Below are 21,389 nucleotides of genomic sequence, written 5' to 3' on the forward strand. Positions count from 1 at the left end.
CCCTCCTGGAAATTTCCTGGGATGGGGGTAGGTGACTTCTCTCTACCCTGCCACCTTGTTTTACTGCTTCCTAGTGCTTACTGCTATTGGAATGTACTGTTTATGTGTATGTTTATGGTCTGTCTCCCTCCATTGAAAGCCAGGATTCTGTCTTTTCCACTGTTGATCTCCAGCCCTCTAATGCCGAGTGACAAAGGAGTATCCCAGACCAGACCGACCAGGGACCCGTGGCCTCACTAGCATTGGAGTTTGCTCCTGCCGCAGCGGGGCCAGCTGGAGAAGAACCGCTTGAAGTTTGGGCAGGTTCTCTTTGAAGCGGATTGCGTGTCACACTCGCAGGCTCTTAGCCCACAGAGGCAGCCGACACCAGGACCAAGGGCACATTCAACTGAAGGGAGACAGAGGGTCACAGGGGGCTTCCATCCACTCCCAGGGTTTGATTCTAAAGTTGGGGAGAGCTGGGAGCTCGCTGCAAGGGATCAAGGGTTGAAAATAGAAAGGAAAGGAACTGGGAGTTCTTTTCTTTTGTCCCCAAGCCGTTCCCCCACCACACCGGGACATGCCCCAAGGAGAAGCCTGGAAGGAAGCAAGAGAAGGAGCAGGTGTGGGCTGCACGGACGGGCCCTGGGTTAGTGCGGCCAGGCAGTACCCAGGCCAAGGACACGAAACCTATTTTATCAGAACTCAGCCCCTCCTTCCAACAGCTTACCTGGCATCTCACCTGAATGTCACAGGCATCTTCAGTGTAAGACGCCCCAAAGGAAGCTCTGGATGTAAGGGTCCCCTTCCGGCCCCCCGCCCACTGAGCTGGTCCTCCACCCACACTCTCGGCTTGGGAAAGGCAGCCCCTCCCACTCAAGCCAGAAAACTAGCAGCCGACCTTGATTCCTACCCCCCTTTCGCTTTCACAGCCTGCCAATGCAGGGGACACGGGTTTGAGCCCTGGTCCGGGAAGATCCCACATGCCGCGGAGCAACAAAGCCCGTGCGCCACAACTACTGAGCCTGCGTTCTAGAGCCCATGCTCCGCAACAAGAGAAGCCACCAGAATGAGAAGCCCACGCACCGCAACGTAGAGTAGCCCCCGCTCACCGCAACTAGAGAAAGCCTGAGCACAGCAACGAAGACCCAATGCAGCCAAAAATAAATAAATTTTTAAAAAATGGTGATAAAAGCAATAGTATCAAAAGTAAACAATGGTGTCTAGTTCACAGGATTGTTGTAAGGATTTTCACTGGTGTCGTTGCAGATGGAGTGGTCTGGATGTGCTCAGAGCACAGAGAGGCCTCTATAAATGCTTGTTATCATGACGATGGTGCACCCTTAGCTTCACATGTTGGAAAAAGGGCCCTTTGAAACTGGACCAGTGCTGGCTATCGTCTGTTTGTTTGCTTTTCCCCCTCTCCGAAGTCTACAATTCCTGCAGGAAGCTGTCCTCCCACATCTCACTGGAGCCTGGATTTCTCAAGACATGTTGACACCCACCCTACGCCTCAGCTGTACCTCTCCACTCACCCTCAGGAAATGTGCCAGGGATGGTTCCTGCCGCTCCCACTGTTCCTGGCGCCCGGATCACCTTTGCCTTCGCGCTCTCCCTTCTCCATCTGTGACAATCCTTCAAGACCGATCAGGCCCCAGCTCCTGCAGGGACTCCCTGAGAGCCTCCATGTCCAGGTCTCTCACCTCCGCTCAGCATGCCCCTTGCTGCCCTCCCCCGGCAGCCGCCATGGTCTGCAGGGGCTCACCGGGTTGTGTGGCTGCTGCCCTTGGCGGGGCCCAGGGCTACTTGGGCACAGGGCCATGCCCCATCCAACCTCGCTTCCCTCCCAAAGGGCCTGTCACCTGGTGCTCTCACTTACCCGGGTGCTGCTTCTCTGGAAACTGGAAGCGAGGCAATTTTCTCACCCTTTCCTCTTTCTCATCCATCTCCCTTTCTGTTTATCTCTTTGTCTCCTGTTCCTATTCTGTAACATCTCTTCTTTCTTCCATCTCAATTCACCAAACCTCCTTCTTCCTTTCTCACCACCCCCTTTTCCTGCTTTGTCTTCCGCTCTTTTCCAAAGCGTGGAGTAGAATTCTCTCCTGCTGTCTAATTCTACATCTAACAGCTTGCCCAGGGTGCAGGCTGTCAGGACCGACCTGGAGCAGCGGTCTATTGCTGTGGACATCCCACAGCCGTTGTAGCATCAGGCCAGTCATGGGCCGGAAGAAGAGGCAGCTCTGGGCCAAGAAATGCCATATTGGAAGTCATCTTTGAAAAACAAGCCTAAACCCAGATCCTGCATCTTCCAATTTGCTGATGGGGAAACTGAGGCATGAAGAATGGAACTGACAGCTTTAGGATATGCTTTCTCATTCCATGAAATATACCTCCACCAATGAGACAAAGCAAGAAGGTCTACGTTCCTGCCTGGGCTAACCCAGACTGCCTGCCATGCTGCTACTCTCTGTGCCCGGCCTCCGGCCTGGTCTCTAAACCCTCTCCTTGGGAGCTCTTGTGGGGTTTTTTTGTTTGTTTTGTTTGGGTTTTTTTGTGTTTTTTTTTTGCAGTACACGGGCCTCTCACTGTTGTGGCCTCTCCCGTTGTGGAGCACAGGCTCCAGACGCGCAGGCTCAGCAGCCATGGCTCACGGGCCCAGCCGCTCCGCGGCATGTGGGATCTTCCCGGACACGGCACGAACCCGTGTCCCCTGCATCGGCAGGTGGACTCTCAACCAGTGCGCCACCAGGGAAGCCCGGGAGCTTTTGTTTTGAAGTTCAGGGCTCTAAATACCACCGAGCTCTGCTGACTCTCCAGTTCTCACCTCAGCCTAGACATCTCCTTTGAGCTCTAGATGCCAATAGGCTTGTGCTCACGTGACTCCCTCTTGGGTGTCTGATATGCATCTCAAACCCAACATGGCTCATGCCAGGCTCTTGCTGTGTCTGCAGAATCTGCTCTCCCCCATCTGCACAAGCTCGTAGATGCACCACCATCCATCACTGTTCAGACCAAGAACCTCAGAGTCAGCCTCCCTTACCTTCGAACCCCACATCTCATCCATCAGCAGGTCCTATCAATCTACCTCCCAAACACACGCAGCATCTGGCACCTCTCCCCAGCTAGTGATCTGTGCAACGGTCGCTTCTCCCCAGTGCTACTGAAACACCCACTAACGGCTCCCCGTTTCTTCCCCTGCTCCCCAACGTCTCTGCACAGGGGCCAGAGTGATATTTCTGAGGCAAAATCTGAGCAGATCACTTCCTGCTTTAATGCTTCCCCGGCAACCGAAGGAGAAGGTGAGCCCCTCACCCCACGGCCAGGCCCCTCCGGACTCACTCCTGGTGGGACGCCCACCCCCCAGCCCCTCGTCTCCTTCCGCACTAGCTAAATGCCACCTCCTTAGAGAGGCCTTCTACAGCCACATAAAGTAGCCATCCTCCCCGCGCACCCACACCCCCTGCCCTTCCGCCCACTGCCATCCTCATCCTTTAGCTTGTGGCCTTATTTTAGATGCTTCATAGCACTTGTCACTACCTAAGTGTATCTTTCTTTCTGAATATTTTATGGGCTGTCTCTCTCCCTGCACACAGGCAGGGAGTTTGTCTTTTCATTGCAGATCCTCAGCCCCAGACACGCTGTAAACGCTCCATCCCAGTTTGCTACTGGCTTACTGGCTGGGCTTACACGGCCTGCGGGGCAGTGAATGAAGCCCCCATCCCAAGAAACAGGGAGTCGGTTTCTTGGTCCAGATCTGCCACCTGCATGTTCTAGCGTGGCAGGCAAGTTGTCCCTCTCTGAGCATCTTCCCTCGGCTTTCAAATGAGGGTACGGGTGCTTGCATTGACTATTTCATGAATTTTTTTCCATTCACTCACTCATCAAACCAACAGGTATTGAGTTCCTAACCCATGCGGGCCCTTTGGCTAGGAAGTGCGGAGGTACAGGTCTGAGCGAGCGGACCCCACACTGCATAGCTCTGGGCATCCTCTGTGGCCTTATGAGGATAAGCGCCGCCCCCAACAAGTGCTCTCCGCTCTCCAGGAATTCACATTCCAGTCGAGGGGAGAATCAATGCATAAATAAACAAATAAGTAAACAAGAAAATGAGATGATGTCAGGTTGAGACAGATGCTAGGAGAGGAAATGGGTGATGTGTCAGCGAGCGGAGGTGTTGTGAGGAGGAAACTCAGTAGCAAAGGAGAAATATCTTTGCAAACTACAGATTCCAATGGTTACCTGCTTCACCCTCCGCCTTTTGCAGAGGGAGAAGTCACAGGCTCAGAGATGGAGGTGATAGTGATACCTCTGGCTGGAACCTGGGCTCTGCTGCCCACGGCCGGGCTCCCCGCTGCACTACAGATGCATTCATGTGTGGGTGGAGGGGGCGTCACCACTGGCAGATCTTAAAATCCCTTGCGAATGCCAAGTACTTATGTAAACCCACTCAACAGAGGGCTAATGACCTCCCCGGTTACCTGAGGGGAGCCTTCGCCCCTCGGCAAATTGGCCCCAGGGCTTGGGTTCCAGGCCTTTCTCTGCACTGAGCTCCCAGTGACATTTAGAGACATGGGCAGACCAAGCTGTTTTTCTCCTTTCCCTTCCCTGCTCACACCAACTGCATCCTGGAGCAGCCACTGGTTGCTAGGCAACCTGGGACCAGGCTTGGGTGCGGGATTTCAGAACTTGGAGGCTGGGGAGGTGGTTAACCCTTGCAGGGCAGCTCCTTGAACTGCAGTATAACCGGGGGTAGAGTGGGCGAGCTTTTATCCTATAAGGGGTTAATAACATTAGCTCAAGGGGAGGCAAATGCAGAGGAGATGTTTCCAAGAAATCTCTCAACAGTACTAAAAAAAACTCCCAGTGCTTTCCCACAAAGTAAAGGGGAAAAGGAAACTGAGATTAAACGAAAGAAATCTCAACTTCTAAAAGGAGGGGCATTAACTAACTAAGCACCTGCTCCGAGCTGGGTTACTTTAGTCAGTCCTTTAGTGACCTTATGAACTTCTGATTAGTATCTCCATTTTACAGATGAGGAGACTAAGGCCCAGGGGGGCTGTGCAATTATCCAGCTAGAAAAGGTGAAGCTGGGATGCAGGCCCAACTCTGCCTGACTCCAAAGCGTGTGCTGTCTCTGGGCCCCTTAGCAGGGTACAAAGAGATAGAACAGAAAAATCTGGGTCCTTGCAGAGGGGCAAATTCCTTCTGCTCTTCTTTGCCCCTTGGGCCAGGGCTGAACATTCTGACAAGCCTGTTGTGGATAATAAGATATGCATTTGTGTGAGCCCCCAGCCAAGAGCAGCCCCATCGCCCTCCCAGCGGCCCCATGCCCCTGGGGAGGATGGTGGGAGGCAGGGGCACCAGCTGGGGTCAGATGACCTGGGTCTGAATCCCAACTCTTCTTTCCACGGCTGTGTGGCCTTGGCCATCTCACTTAACCTGTCTGAGCCTCAGGGTCCTCCTCGACAATGGGGGGAATAATGCCCACCTCAAAGGTTTATCACGGCTTCACAGTGCTGAGTGTAAAGCATCTGTCAGATGCTCATGAACTGTAGCTGTTGTCAGTGCACCTATTTTATGGATGAAGAAACTGAGGCCTAGAAAACTCAGGCCAGCAGTGTGTTCCAGAGCACTGGAAAGCCTCGAGACGTATGAGTTTTAATCTTGCCTGTTACCTTGGATCAAACCCTTCCCCATCTCTGGGTCTCAGTCTCCCCATTGCTACAATGAGGGTTTGGTTTGGATGGTCCCAAGGGCACTTTCAGCTCTGGAGAAGGCCAGGACAGCAGGGCCTGCGGCTGGCTGCCTTGTTCTGTGCCCCTGGCCCTGGCACAGCACTGGCCCTGGATGGGCACCCAATGGGTGCTCAGTTGATACTGGGCAAGTGAATGGATGTGTGCGGGGTTCACTTGGGGTCTCAGCACACACTGGAATAGGGGTTTGGCAAGGTGGGTGTGGGGACAACAGGGGGGTCAGCCTGGTCCTAACTAGCTGGGTCAGCTGAGGAGGGGGTGCTGATGTCCTGGTGAGGACGGAGAAGCATCCCTCCGTGCTAACTCCCTAAGCAAGATGTTGGGCTCTGGGAGCCCTGGTCAAGCTTCGGGAGCACCTGGCTACTGCTGCTTGGCAGGGGTCAGCATCTGCAGAAAGCAGGGCCAGGCCACGAACTTTCCAGTCCAGCTCCCGGCCCCTGCCTGCACCTCTCACCACCCCCCAGCCTGATGTGCCAAGCAGAGAACATTTCCTGTGCCACCTCCTGGGGCTCCAGCCTCTGACCCCAGGTCACTCTCCTCCATTTCCTGGGGTCCTGGGCTGCGCTCTGATCCCTACCTGGGAGGGTGAAGAGGGTTGATAAGGAAGCTGGTCCAGGTGCAGAGATTCCGGGCTGGCCCCGGTGACACAGGAGCCACGGGAGGGCCTGAGACCACAGTGCGGGAAGGTCCTTTGCACTTACTGAAATTCCACTTCCCTCCTCAGAACACCGTTTCCCTCCTTCATTGGTCCCTGCGCTTTACAGGGGCATCAGAGGAGAAGGCTCTTAGAGCATATTTTCTCTCAAAGTGATGCTTTTCAACCATTCTAAGGTAACACTTAACATGACAAATGTTAAGATCAAGGCGAAAAGAGGTGAGGAGAAACCATGTGAAAGTGAGACCATGAGCTGGGCTGAGGGGAGTCAGGGGCAGCTTTTCTGTGTGCCTCTCTGCCATCAACCGACAGCCAGGCTTGGCCCCTGCCTTCCACCATGTGGAGCCACGAGGGGTGGGAGGAGGACGTCAGAAACTTGGCCCCTGGCCTCCAGAGGGCACCATATGCCAAAGCAGACAATCCTCTGGGGACAGCCTCCTCCAGGCACCCCCTCCCCCGCCCCTCCACTAGACCCTGATCCCTCCCCATCTCCTGGACATGGCCTTGGGGGCCTCACAGAGGGGACGCCTTGCTTTAGGTCTGAGGACGGTCACAGCTAGAGAGCTCCAACACAGGAAGTCTCCTTGAGCTCACATAAGAAAAAGGGGGTTCCCTCCCCATCGGTGGTGTGCTTGGGGGGGCGCCGAGAAGCAGACTCCGCTGAAGCTGGTCTCCCGTCTGCAGGGGCCTGAGCCATGTTTCACCACTGGGACCAGGGAGACTGCACCACCCTAACGCTCAGTGTGTCCTAAGCCGGAGCCCTGGCTGGGGCCTCTGGGAGATGAGTGGAAGGGAGGTGGTCCCCCGGCCTCGGGAGAAGACAGGCGATCTCCAAGACACTCTCACAGCTCTGAATAAACACACGAGGGGAGGACAGTGGTTCACGCAACTCCCCAAGGCCAAGCGGAAGGCGAGTCACACGTTCGAAGGGGCATTCAAACCACCGGTTCTGCTGAAATGAATGGCGTTCACGGCAAGGCCGTGGCCCAGCACCTGCGAATGGGCTTGTTCTTTAGATCCAACTTGCCCTACACACCCAGCAGTCCCAGAACATGCTTTGGGAGATCAGGGGCCCCTCCCCACGTGCTGGACACTCAGCACTTGCCCACCCTGTCCTTGGCCCTCGTCCTTGAATGGCCTCCATGACACGTGGGCTCCCTTCCCCGTCCCCCTCCTATTGACTTTGGTGTCCCCCCCCCCACCCCCGCACTTATCCCAGTGCTTGGTGCGCAATCACCCTTCACAAATATTTGTTCAGCTGAATGACAGCTGAGCTGCTTTGTTAACACATGACAGACATCGGGAAGAAGCTTCTCGACGGCAACAGCTGCAACGCAAAGTTGCAAAATTCATTGTACTCTCGAGTCAGCAACTATTTATGGAGCACATGCAAGAGCCTGGGCGGGCGCGGGGGTGCTGTGCCCTGCACCCCACCTCTGGAGGGAGCTGGGGGCACAGCTGCGAATGGGGACCGGGGAGGGACCGGGCCAGGACTCTCGGGAAGCTCTGATTCTCGGAATTACAGCTCTCCATCCCAAAGCACTTGGAAAAAAAAAATCTCATTTCCCCCAAATTCTCTGGGTCCACAAGGCTGACCTTAAGGAAAGGCCCAGTTTCAAAGACATTCCCTACAGGGAAGGCAACTCACAGATCACGGTCCCGTTGGCCACGCGGAACTGGTACCTCCCTCCAACCACACCCCCCCCCACCCCCCCCCCACCCCCCCCCGTGAGAAGGTGCGGAAGGCAGGGAGGTAACTTCCTGATGATACTAAAAATCACAAAAAGAGGGCTTCCCTGGTGGCGCAGTGGTTGAGAGTCCGCCTGCCGATGCAGGGGACACGGGTTCGTGCCCCGGTCTGGGAAGATCCCACATGCCGCAGAGCGGCTGAGCCCCTGAGCCATGGCCGCTGAGCCTGCGCGTCCGGAGCCTGTGCTCCGCAACGGGAGAGGCCACAACAGGGAGAGGCCTGCGTACCAAAAAAAAATAAAAATCACACAAAGAGCCCTCCTCTACCTACTGCTGTCTCATGAGTGCCTCACAGTAATCCTAGGACGTGCAGTCCTTGTCTCCGTTTTATAGGAGAGGAACTGAGATCCAGAGGTGAATTTCCCAAAATCATACGGCTGGAAGGTGATAGAGTCAGGGCTCAAATCTAGGTGCCCATGACTTATTCATTCATTGAATGACTTTTGACTGAGCACTGAATATGTGCCCAGCCCTGGGAGAGGCTCTGAGCAGACAAGGGTCAGCACATCAGACATAATCCTTCAGTCTTTGCTCTCCTGAGGCTCAAGTTTGGCCAGGGGAGGGGTGGGCGTGCCGGGAAGGGAGAGCACGGGAGGAGAGAAAACAACTGGGGGATGGCCTCGGCCCCCCCTCTTCCACCATGTCTGAGTGGCAGGAACACAGAGCTCTGGGGCTAGATTCTAAGACATGAAAAGGATCAGCTTCTGGCCGATGCCCTGGGCTGGACGCTCTGTCTTCCTCACTCACTGTCCCCATCCACACGTGGGCTCTTTGCCATTGGTCATCGTTGGCTAATAGTGTTAAAATTCTCATCAGCCACAGGACTTGGAAGGGGAGGCACAGAGTGTCAAAGGGCCCGGACTTTGAAACAGGCAAATTCTGGTCCAAATCTTGACTCTGCCACTCAAGGGCTCTGTGTCTTTGGGCTCTGCTATTTTGTTTAGTGGGTCCCTCACCGTTGTCACCTGTAGAATGGAGATGGTGGCACGGCCTCAGCCACGTGCTGGGAGCATTAAACCAAGCCCTGCATGCAAACCATCAATCCCAGGGCTCAGGATGTGACGGGCATTTCATCAGTGTCAGATCCCCTCAAGGGCTCTGGGGTCCTTCCAGCTGGAACATTCCATGGTCTCCGGAGCCTGACCCAGAGGAATCAAGCTCCAGGAGTGATATTCACGCCCTACTATGGGGATATATTTATCCACACTACGGTGAAAGTGACCAGGAACATTTTGCTTCTTTCTTCAAATAAAAAGACACACAAACCATCCTATTTCCTACCTCCCTGTTCCCTCCCCAGATTAACACCAACCTCCACCTTTTCTGGGAATTCGCCCTCCCCCACCCCCATCCTTAGAAGTAGGCCTGGCAGCCAAGTTTGTGCCATGTGTCCTCACCCAGATGGACAACTTTTCCAAACTGGGCCCCTTGGATTCTCTTTCCTGGAAAATGGAATTAGGACTGGGAGACAGTCGGTCAGTCTTGCTGCATCTGTAATCCTAAATACTGGAGGCCTGAGAGAAGACCACGTTTACCATGAGGACTGAGAGCTGAACATACTAGAGCTCTGGGCAGGGCTGACCACATAATCTGCAAAGCCTGGTGCAACATGAAGACGAGGGGCCCCTTATTCAAACATTGTCAAGCATTTCCAGCAGGTGACAGAGCAGGGAACCTCATGTGGGCCCTGTATAAGGGCATAGGCCACGGGAAGCCAGCCCCAGCCTTGGGTTCCTCAAGACCACCCTCCCACTCCCATTCAGTTTTTTTCTTACCCTCAGGCTCACCTGAATTGGTTTCGGTTCCTTACAATGCAAGGGTCCTACCTAACACCCTCTCTCTCTTCAAGCAAATGAACCGACAAGAGGCCTCAGAGCCTCTGCACTCACCTGGCAGTGTCATCCATGGGGATCCCTATGCCCCCAAGCCCGCAGTAGCAGCCGTATCCATAATTTGAGAAGAAGGCGCTCCGCCCCGTAATGTGTTTGACCATCCTTTGAAACTGCCAGAAGTTTCCATGGGTGGGGGCCATCACTGTCAAGGAGAAAATAAGGAAGAAGCGAAGATGCGATGAGAAAGATGCTGCTTTCAGGTCCCCTAGCCAGAGCGCTTAGCATTCAGATATCAGGAGACCCCTAAATGTGGTGCCTGGGCATCAGCCCCTTTAATGGGGACAAGATAGGTTCATGCTTACCGTGTCACACAGCTAGTGTCTCGCTAGCCCAGGATAAGAACCCAGTTTCCATGACATTTAGGACAATACTATCAACTAGTCTTCTCCCCAAAGTAAAAGGCCACCATCTGCTGGGCAGAAACACTCTCAGATCTGATGTTAAACATTAATGAGAAATGTTCAAAGCCAGAAATGTAGTCCTTGCAAATACCATCAGGCATTTACAACCTCACAGGAGAAACAAAATACTCAAGAGGCAGAAAAAGTCGTCAATCCATTTTTTTAACGGCAAATACACATGGACCTAGCAATTTTTACTTCTACAAAATGCTTAAGAAAGTGAGGGGAGAAAATTATATATATTTGTATGTATGTATGTATGGATATATATATGTATGTATGTATGTATGTATATATGTATGTATGTATGTATGGATATATATATGTATGTATGGATGGATGGATATATATATATGTATGTATGTATGTATGGATATATATATATATGTATGTATGTATGGATGGATATATATATATATATGTATGTATGTATGGATGGATAGATATATATATGTATGTATGTATGGATGGATGGATATATATATGTACGTATGTATGTATGGATATATATATATGTATGTATGTATGGATGGATATATATATATATGTATGGATGGATATATATATATGTATGTATGTATGGATGGATATATATATGTATGTATGTATGTATGGATATACATATATATATGGATATACATATATATATACAGGGATGTTTGCTGCAGCATTATTTGTGATATCAAAAAATTGGAGACTACCCACATGCCCACAGACAGGGAGATCATAACTAAATGATGTCTTGAAAACATACTACTTTTAGCAATATCACTAGGCAATGGGACTGAGGAAGTAGGTGGAGAAAAACAACAGGCAACATTTATCTTAAATACTTTTCTGCTGTCTGATATACATATATATTTTTTTTCTTACAAAAAGCGTGTTTTACTTTTCTATTGAAATGTTTGAAATGTATGTATATAAAGACCTAGAAGGATGTGTATCAAACTCTGAAGAGTGCTTACATCTGAGTGTAGGAAAGGGATCAGGGTCTGGGAAGGATGAGAAGGGGCTTTATCTTGTTACTCCATATTCTATACTCTTGTTACTCTGTGTATTTTTCTTTTTAATTACAAGCAGATATTAATTTTACAATAAAAATAAAATAAAAACATGAACTTGAAGAAGAAAACCAAAGACAGGAGGTTTGGGGAAATTTTCCTAGGAGTCTTCCCACCTCATACAGTGATTTTTGGATGCCTTGTTGTCACAAAGCATTGCAGAGGGGGCCAAAGCCTGGGGGTGGTCTCTGGGGCCGGAGCAGCCCCTGGAGAGAGGGCAGGACCACACTCAGACACTGCTCTTGGGGTACACGATGGGGGTTGCAGCAGTGGCTCTTTCTACACATGGGTCCCCTGCCTCTAACATCATGATCTTGAAAACTGTAAATTCCACCACTGACTAAGGGAAAAGGGAACCCCATTTTTGACATTTTGACTTAGGAAGCCCAAAGCGATTGCTTCACAGCTGAAACAGATAGAAAAATGGATTTGAGCAAAACTCTACTCATCTAATCAAACCAAAGAGTCAAAGAGTTTTCCAACAAACCCAACACGGTTTCCTAGTAAGTTCTCTTTCACTTTGCAGAGGTAGGTAATCGGATCTCCCGGTAGCAATGACTTATAATTACTAATTATTCCATAGGTCACCGTAAGAATGGCTTTCTAATGAGAATTAATCATTCCTAAATTAGCTAGATATATATCTGCATTGTTGTTCTGGAATCCACAAGACTTTAAATAAAGACAACTAGCATTCAAATGAAAAAAAGACTTCTGAATGGTGTGTGTGTGGTAAAATAATTGTCAAATGCCCTCTTTCTTAGCAAATGGTTAGCAATCTTTGATTTTCTAGACGTTCTGTGAGATCCCAACACCAAGATCAACCCATTTTGTAGAAGACGCAGAAGCAGGAGGACTTTGCTGGGGGCCGTTCCACTCCCGATTCCCCTTTGAGTGACACCTGATTTCCCCTCACCTGATGCTACCTGAGGAGGGGCCACCCCGGACACAGACACACAGACAGGACAGCGCCTTTGAGCTCACTCAGCTGTTACTACTTACGGCAGGAGACAAAGACCACGAGAACCCCGAAAACCTTCATTCCTGAGGAGACCAGGGGGTCCGAGGCACCAGGATCACACTTTCCTCTGCTTTCGAGGGTTCTGCCAGCTGAACTTCTGTTTGGGGAGGAAATAACCAAAATGAGGGAGTCCACGTGGATGTGAAACCCCACCACAGTGCAGGCCTTCAAAAGCCCTCGGTGGAGGGCTCGGAGCAAAGAGACCTTTTTCAAACCTAATTATCTCTGAATATGATAATCCCTTGGTTATTTAGACCTAAATATAAAGATGAGAAGGGTTCAATTGTTTGAAAAGTGCAAGGTTTTTGTTTTTTTTTTAATTTCTTTCTTTGGCAACACTATGCCTTCATCTTTTTTTTTCTTTTGAAGATTCAGTATTTCCTCTGTTGCCAAGTTGACAGGCAAATGCTATATGGCTCGTGTTGGAAATCCAGTGTGGGAAAGTCTGGCCCCATTTGCGTGGGAGTCCCCCTCTGTTTTCCTTCCTTGATGCCCAGGTATCTTATTCATAAACTTATCCCCTCTGAATCTGGCTTTCCTCTCCTAAAGAGACTAAAACTGGGGCTTCCCTAGTGGCGCAGTGGTTGAGAATCTGCCTGCCAATGCAGGGGACACGGGTTCGAGCTCTGGTCTGGGAGGATCCCACATGCCGCGGAGCAACTAGGCCCGTGAGCCACAACTACTGAGCCTGCGCGTCTGGAGCCTGTGCTCCACAACAAGAGAGGCCGCGATAGTGAGAGGCCCGCACACCGCGATGAAGAGTGGCCCCTGCTTGCCGCAACTAGAGAAAGCCCTCGCACAGAAACGAAGACCCAACACAGCCAAAAATAAATAAATAAAAATTAAAAAAATATAGATAAACCACAGGGAACTCTACTCAAAACTCTGTAATAACCTACACGGGAAAAGAATCTGAAAAAGACTAGGTATACGTGTATGTATAACTAAATCACTTTACTGTACACCTGAAACTAACACAACATTGTGAATTGATAAAACTTCAATTAAAAAAAGAAAAAACACTTAGCAGATCATTGCATCATAACAATTTATTATTTATTTTTTTTAAATAAATTTATTTATTTCTTTATTTTTCGGCTGCGTTGGGCCTTAGTTGCTGTGCGCAGGCTTTCTCTAGTTGCGACGAGCAGGGGCTACTCTTTTTTTTTTTTTTTTTTTTTTTTTTTTGCGGTACATGGGCCTCTCACTGCTGTGGCCTCTCCCACTGTGGAGCACAGGCTCCGGACGCGCAGGCTCAGTGGCCATGGCTCACGGGCCCAGCCGCTCCGTGGCATGTGGGATCTTCTCGGACACGGGCATGAACCCGTGTCCCCTGCATCGGCAGGCGGACTCTCAACCACTGTGCCACCAGGGAAGCCCAGGGGGCTACTCTTTGTTGCGGTCTGCAGGCTTCTCATTGCGGTGGCTTCTCTTTGTTGCAGAGCACAGGCTCTAGGCATGCAGGCTTCAGCAGTTGTGGCATGTAGGCTTCAGTAGTTGTGGCACACGGGCTCAGTAGTTGTGGCACATGGGTTTAGTTGCTCTGTGGCATTTGGGCTCTTCCTGGACCAGGGCTCAAACCTGGGTCTCTGCAGTGGCAGGCAGATTCTTAACCACTGCACCACCAAGGAAGTCCCATTTTTATTTCTAATAAAGTAAATTCTTTAAAAAAATAAAAGAGAGAGAGAGAGAGAAAAGAAAAAAATTCGTACATGCCAGGTGCTATTTTCTTTAAGGGCTTCATGCGTGTTACATTATTTAATCCTCACAATAACTTAAGAGGCTCTATTATCAGCTTAGAGATGGAGAAACTGAGGCCCAGAGAGTTTGGACAACTTCCTTGTGCTCAGACAGTCCCCTACTGCACAGACTTGTGGGGACCAACTAAAATAATGCAAGTAAAACTGCTTGGCACTATAAAATGCTGTACCAGGCGACCACACCCTTCTTATTATAGCATCTTACAGAAAAACCCAAACGAACTTTTTGGCCAAACCAATATTATTAGCAATGGTAATGGTAGCCATATCCGGCACACTTCCCACAGGACGACAGAGGAGAATGTGGGCTCAGGGTCCCACGTCCTCACGTGGAGCCCCCACTAGTTAGTCAACAGCTCTCTTTAAATACAAGTGGTTTTTATGCACTCCATCATAAATCAGGCTAACTCTGATAAGGTCAAGACCTGGACTATGAACCCTAGCTCAGCAGAGCCTAGGGGATTTGGCAGGTGTAGAGCTTCAGCTAGGTTTGCACTCCGTGGCGAAGTTTCCCAGGAAAATTTCAAAACGAGTGACCTGCTGAAGCGTCCTGGGAGAGTTTGCCATTTTCGCCCTCGTTGGCAAGTTTCTGGTGGATGCTTCGAGACTGGGCCCTGACCGGGCCTGGTCCCAGGCAGCCTTCGTTTCAGATGCTGCACGGGATGTTTTTAAATGAGGTTCCATCTTACAGGCTGGCTTCCTTTGTCTCTTTTGAGTGTGAAAAAAATAACTGTGTGTTGGTTTAGCCCATGATGAAGGGACTCATATCTTTCAAAAGATCGGGTGGTGACACTTTGGAGAGACAAAGAAAGGGACCTGGGTGCACTACCGGTAATGAGATGGTACAGACTCTTATTAAGCACCAACTATGCGTTCTTCTAATGAGACAAGATTGTGGCCCAAGGTGGGCCTCCAAGCTGACCAGAGACCAAATAGGTAAATATAGACCATATATAGATCGAAAGTCCCATGTGCAGAAATTCTGTTCTTTCTCCATTGATCCTGAATGCTTGGCATAGCTTCTGGCAGGTCCTCTCTTTAGGGATGGGATATCAGCTGTTCCTGACACTGTCACTCATTCACTGGGAACTGCCTCTGTCTGGTCGAAGGTTATGACTCCACCAGGTGATAGGGGGAGGAGTAGCCCCTGGTCGAGGTGATGATTTAAAGGGCCAAACCCCCCACCCCCAGGATGTTGAGAAAAGGGAACTCTCGTGCACTGTGGGTGGGAATGTAAATTGGTGCAGCCTCTGTGGAAAACAGTATGGATGTTCCTCAAAATGTTAAAAGTTGAACTACCATACGATCCAGCTATTCCACACTAATCCAAAAATGCAGATGACCCGTATGTTCATTATTTTCAGTAGCCAAGGTATGAAAGCAACCTAAGTGTATATATATATAATGAAATATTACTCAGCCATAAAAAAATTAAAATTTTTGCCATTTGCAACAACATGGATGGGCCTAGAGGGCATTAGGCCAGCTGAAATAAGTCATAAAAAGAAAGACAAATACCATATAATTTCACTTATATGTGGTATCTAAAAAACAAATGAACAAACAAAACAAAACAGAAACAGAGTCATAAATATGGAGAACAAACAGGTGGTTACCAGAGGGGAGGGAGGTGGAGGGTTGGATGAAAGAGGTGAAGGGCATTAAGAGATACAAACTTCCAGTTATAAAATGTCACGGGGATGTAATATACAGCACAAGGAATATAGTTAATAATACGTAATAATTTTGAGTGGTGACAGATGGTTAATAGACTTATCATGGTGATCGTTTCCAAATGCATTTCCTCAGTCACTCTGGTAACCCCCTGAAATTAACATGATATTGTATGCCAACTATACTTCAATAAAAAAATAAATAAAGGGCCACCCCCTTGCATCCTTCAGGACAGCTCTGAAAGGCCATCCCAGGTCTCCCAGAGCTCGCTGGGGGACCAGCTGTGGCCTTAGCAACTGTCTCCACGTGTCAGCTTCTGCTGCTCTCCAACTTCGCCTGGTTCACATCCGCACAGATGTCTCTCCAGGGAGCCCCCTGGCAATGCACTTCTCCATCTCAGAGTCTGTGTCCGGGGAGGCCAGTCTAAGCCTGTGCAGAGTGATGAGCACTGCTCTAGTGGTTGCATACATAAATGCCTTTGAGCTCAGAGAAAGGAGCAGTGGACTCACCTGCAAAAGGACGGAGGCCTTTGAGGGGGCCTTGAATGACCTTACATTTGTATCCTGCTCCTACTTCCTCCTCACTACAATCCTACCAGGCAGGACCTATCACTTCTTCATTTGACAATTGAGAAACCAACTCAGAGAGGAGAGGTGACCTGAAACAGTTCCACACAGCTACCAAGTGGCGGGGCCAGGACTAAGCTCTGTTCCCTAACTTCAAATCCACCTCGCTGGGCTCCCTACCTAAACCTCTTGTCTGGGTGCCATTTTGAAAGTTACAGAGCCTTTTCATAGATACTGACCTCCACAGCTGTGACTTAGACAAGACAGACATGGTTCTCTCCCTTTGAGTAATCGTTTACGGGTGCTTTGAATCTTGCTGAGCCAAAGCTAAGAGCACAGGGCTAGGGGCCCAGAGACTTGATGAAGGGGGAGACGGAGGGAGGGAGGGAGGGAGGCATGACTCTTACGCCAGCCTCTAGGGCGGCAGCCAGCAAGCTGGCAGGTCCCTAGGAGGGACTCTCTCAAACCCATTACTTCATCTTACATGGGCAGTGATGAAACAATTGTTGGCTTTTCTCCCCCTGGAGAAAATAAGGAGGAAAGAGCCTACAAGATCCACAAATCAAAGGTCATTCTAGTTTGTTCACCTAGCGTCTAACTAGCACAGTGCCTGGCACAAACTAGTACTAATGGTGATGACGGTTGACATGTGTATCACGTTTATTTTACACCTGGCACAATTCTGAGCACTTCACATATATTTACTCTTTAAGCCCTCATATCTAGTCCTCAGCTAGATAACTCCTATTATTATCCTCGTTTTGAAGATAAAGGAAACTAGGCACTGAGAGATGGGCAGTAATAAATATTGGAGGGGTGAATGAATGATCCAAGGCCTATCACGCTTCAAGTCACAGAAATAAAAACGAAACTACAGTCCATTGAGGAGCAGAATGGGGCTCAGCCTGGTACGTGGATTATCTCCTCGAATCCTCTTTCAGTCCTCCCAAAGAGGCACAGATGATCAAGCCCAGTTCACAGATGAGGGGAGAGAGACGGGCAGAGAGTAGGTAGGTTGCCCCGCAAATTGACAGAGCCAGGGCTTAGTCCAGGTGTGTCTGACTCCAAAGACAGCACCCCTAACCCCTTCGCAGTTCTCTTGCTTACCTGTGGGTCACTGGGCCAAACCCTGTACCTATCCAACACACAGCTGAGAAAACAAAACCGAAGACGCCCCTGAGCAGCCAAGCCCATGGCACGATGCTCTTATTTTAGACAAAATTCTAGCAAGAGCATCAGCCTCTTTTGCTCAGACCCAGAAGTTGAACAGAAATTAGAAAAAAGAGTGGCTGCTCTTAGCAGGAAGGCAAGGGAGAGAGAGGAATGATTAAAAGGATAACTGACCAAGCCCGTAAACCTGGGGCCAGGAGTGCAGGGCAGATGGCTCTAGCCACGTCAACAGTATTGCACCTGGAGCGTAGTTATTGCCTTCCAAGCCCCGAGAAAAGGTTGTAGTGTGCAGAGATGCCACTTCCTGTCACAGCCACTGCAGCTCCCTGAGCCTCAGGGTCTTCGTCTGTGAGACGGAGACAATAGTCCTGGCCCCCGACAGATTGCCGGCAAGATTCAACAAGATCCCGATGGCAAAAGCACCTGGTCAACGGTAGCCAAGGTGAGTTACCATGTCTGGTATGTTTTGCTGTAGAACACTGGGAGGAGTAGGCAATACATTTTTGGAAGTTTTCCAATAATATGGCGGAAATAATATTTAAGAAAAAAACAACGGCAGTATGTCAAGGGGTGAATTTCATTTTCTAGAAACTTCTCTCTTGCAGTGCCCTCAGGAAGCTGATTCATCGGGAGGCATGACTAACTGTGGCAGCCTCTTGGCCTCTTAACCAGAAGATCCACCCAGTTCACCTTCTGCTTGAAGGTTATCTGTGATCTCAATCAACATGTCTAATGGGATTGAGGACAGACAGAGTAGGACACTGGGTACAGACTCCAAAACCTACAAGTCGCTAGTTCAAAAAAAAAAAAGGCCGATTGCTCTTTGGGGACAAGCTGCTAAGAAACTGAAGCGCCGGCCTTCAGCCCAGACCCGGGGGAGGGCTCAGTTAGACTTCAAGCCACATACCCTTGGGGGGATACCAACTGGCAACTTGCTGGATCTCTCACAGAAAAGCCAGCTGTGCGATCAACATCACCATCATCATGAATTGAATTCTCATATGTACCTACCACAAAGCAGGCATGTGGTGGGCAAAGCAGGAAACTCAGACATGGGCAAGTTCCTGCCCACAAGGAGCTCATAATCTACTGAAGGAGATGTGCGCCGTGAGATGAAAACAACAGGATGATGAACTTAACCCTCACCAAGCACTCACCACGTGCCAGGCACTATGCTAAGACCTTTACATGTGTCATCTCATTTCACCCTCGTGACAATCCTATTCTCATCATCTCCGTTCTACAGAGGTGAAAACTGAGGTCCAGAGAAGTTAAAGCAGTTACCGAAGGTCTCCAGCTAGCAAGGGGTGGAGCTGGGATTCAAACTCAAGCCTTGACCCCAGAGGTCACGCCTGCAACCCCATGACCAGCGCAATAGGCAGGTACAGGTAAAGTGCCAGGTGGGAATACTGGGGTGCGGGATGGGCCTCTGGGGTACAGGGTGGGCTTTGGAATCAGCTGGACTGGGGTTCTAAAAGTGCTCTGCCAATCGTTAACTTGGGGGGCCCTGAGATTCAATTGTTTTCTCCAACTACATTGGCAGGGAGGAGAGACCTGAAGATTAGAGCAGTTGACCTAGTGGGGGTCCGTGGCGCCATCTTGGGCATCTTCCACTGGACCAAAAGGGATCAGAGAAAGCACAGGAGGGGTGTGTGTGTCGGGGTGGGGGGGGGGGTGTGTGGTCAGGAAAGGCCTTCAAGAAAATGGTGACTTTTAAGATGGGCCTTGAAGGATCAGTAAATTTGGATTAACTTCAAGGAAGGGAGCAGGGTCAGGCAGGCACACGCAAAGACCCTGGAGGTGAAAAGGCTGAGGGCCTATTTGGGGGACAAGCTGGCTGGAGCCCAGGAAGAGAGCTGTGGAGTAGAGAGACCCATGTATGGGAAGGAGGTGAATCCACATTTAAGCTGGCAGGGCAGTGACCTTTGGCCACGTTTACTAAGAATCCACTTTGTATGTGTGCTGAAGACCTGGCATTAAAGGGTTCATCCTTTAAAGACATCCTCTTCAAAAAAGGCGGAGAGACAAAGGTAGCGGAGTCAGCCCTCTCTTTAAAGAGCAGGCAGGCACAGCAGTTGTCTGGCCAGCTTCCTTTCTTTCCCTTCCCTCCAGCCTCCCCCTAGGGCTGTGCATTCCATGGCCCCTGGGAGCAAAAGGCACACACTGCTGAAGACTAAACAGACCCTAGGCATAAGCACCGTTTCACTGTGTGCACACATGGGGACACATCCACGCACACAAACACACTCACGCACACAAATGGGGTAAGAAGCCAATCTGATTTTCCAAAAGATTGCATAATTCTTAGGTGATATTAAAATAGCTGATGAAGAATCCGCTTTAATCTTTTTTGGGTGGGCGTTGAAGGGCTGAAGAGTCTTGCTTAGATATTTCTGACAGAACCATTTACAAGAAATAAGCCTCCAGCACAGAGCTTTAAAACCTTCAGCTCCCAAAACCTCTAGCTCCTGCACCTTCTTGGGTCCTTAGATGCCTCCCTAGATGTGCAGGGTGGGTGAGGGGGTGACCCTAGCAGGGGGCCTGCCCAACCCAGGGCCTCACCAGCAGCTCCCACAGATCAGGTGCTTCTTTTCTGAGATGGGAAGAAACACCACCGCTGAAACAATCCCATCTTTCCCAGGCCCCCAGAGAACTTCCTGTCTGTGCCAATCACCTGGCACACAATCATGTCCACCTGTGCTGCTCTTCCACCCTTGGCTCCGATTGTACTGAAAGGAATCTGATCGGTAACTCCTTATGACTGTGCGACTTGTCTTCTCAGCCAATCGTGAACATCTTGCAGGAGGGTTAGAGGTGCACTCTATTACAGTCCTGTATCCATGCATCTGGGATAGACAAGGTAGCAAACATTTTGCCATTATGCTAGGTAGTGAATCTGAATTTTTTTCATCTGATGATATGGCTCTTGAATGTCTCCTAACATTATCTTCTAATAATACAGTCACTAGTTATTCCTCTGCAAATTCCAAGAGTCTAGAACAGGGCCTGGCCGACAAGTGTCCAGTTAGGACTCCTTCTGAAGCTATCTTAATTCCATCTCGGAAGGAAACCTTCATCTATTAAGTTGGGATCTGAAGGGTAAGTGGCCATTAGGCAAAGAAAGAGGATGAGAAGTTGGGGAGCGTGGAGAAGAATCTTGTAGGCAGAGGGGACAGCAGGAGCAAGGGCCTGGAGTACGATGAGGGTGTGTACAGGTGTGACCCTGTGGCCAGGGACAGGCTTCAGGGCAGCCCTGGAGCAGCGGTGAATCTCGGACAGAATCAGAGGGTGGGTTCCCTCCCATCGGAACAGGAGGGAGGAAGGAAAGCAAGGAGATGAAAGTAGGCAAGTTTGTAGGTCTGAGGGCAGAAAGCTGAGAAAGTTTCCATATGATGGCTTCTATCTTCTCTCTGAGGAGGGAAGTAAGGATATCTTCTGAGAAGGAGGAGGAACGAGGAGAGGTGAGAGATTTTGGGAGAGAGGACAAGGTTTGAAATAGCCACTGAGAAGAAAGGAGTCAAAACTGGGCTGGGGAAAGTGGGAGGATTTCTGTGTAGGATTGAGCGTCCAAAGGAGGTTGGAGCCCCCATGTTTCCATGACATCAATGCCTGTGGCTGGTCAAGATTTCTTCAGGACTTTGGTGTAGGTGGACTGGTTGGGGTTTCCTCAGGTGGGAGTGATGGAAAGACAGCAAGACAAGGGCACGG

At 50.0% G+C, this 21,389-nt stretch overlaps 1 protein-coding gene across 1 annotated transcript; it reads right to left on the reverse strand.

The window, feature by feature from the left end:
- Positions 1 to 236: 236 nt before the first annotated feature.
- Positions 237 to 10,168, reverse strand: PLA2G2C (phospholipase A2 group IIC). The gene is made up of 3 exons (XM_032631824.1): positions 10,026 to 10,168; positions 1,515 to 1,603; positions 237 to 388 (listed from the first exon to the last, which is right to left on the reverse strand). The coding sequence occupies exons 1-3, from the start codon at positions 10,166 to 10,168 to the stop codon at positions 237 to 239; spliced, it is 384 nt and encodes a 127-aa protein (XP_032487715.1).
- Positions 10,169 to 21,389: the final 11,221 nt, after the last annotated feature.

Source organism: Phocoena sinus, chromosome 1, assembly GCF_008692025.1.
Source record: "Phocoena sinus isolate mPhoSin1 chromosome 1, mPhoSin1.pri, whole genome shotgun sequence".
NCBI lineage: Eukaryota > Metazoa > Chordata > Mammalia > Artiodactyla > Phocoenidae > Phocoena > Phocoena sinus.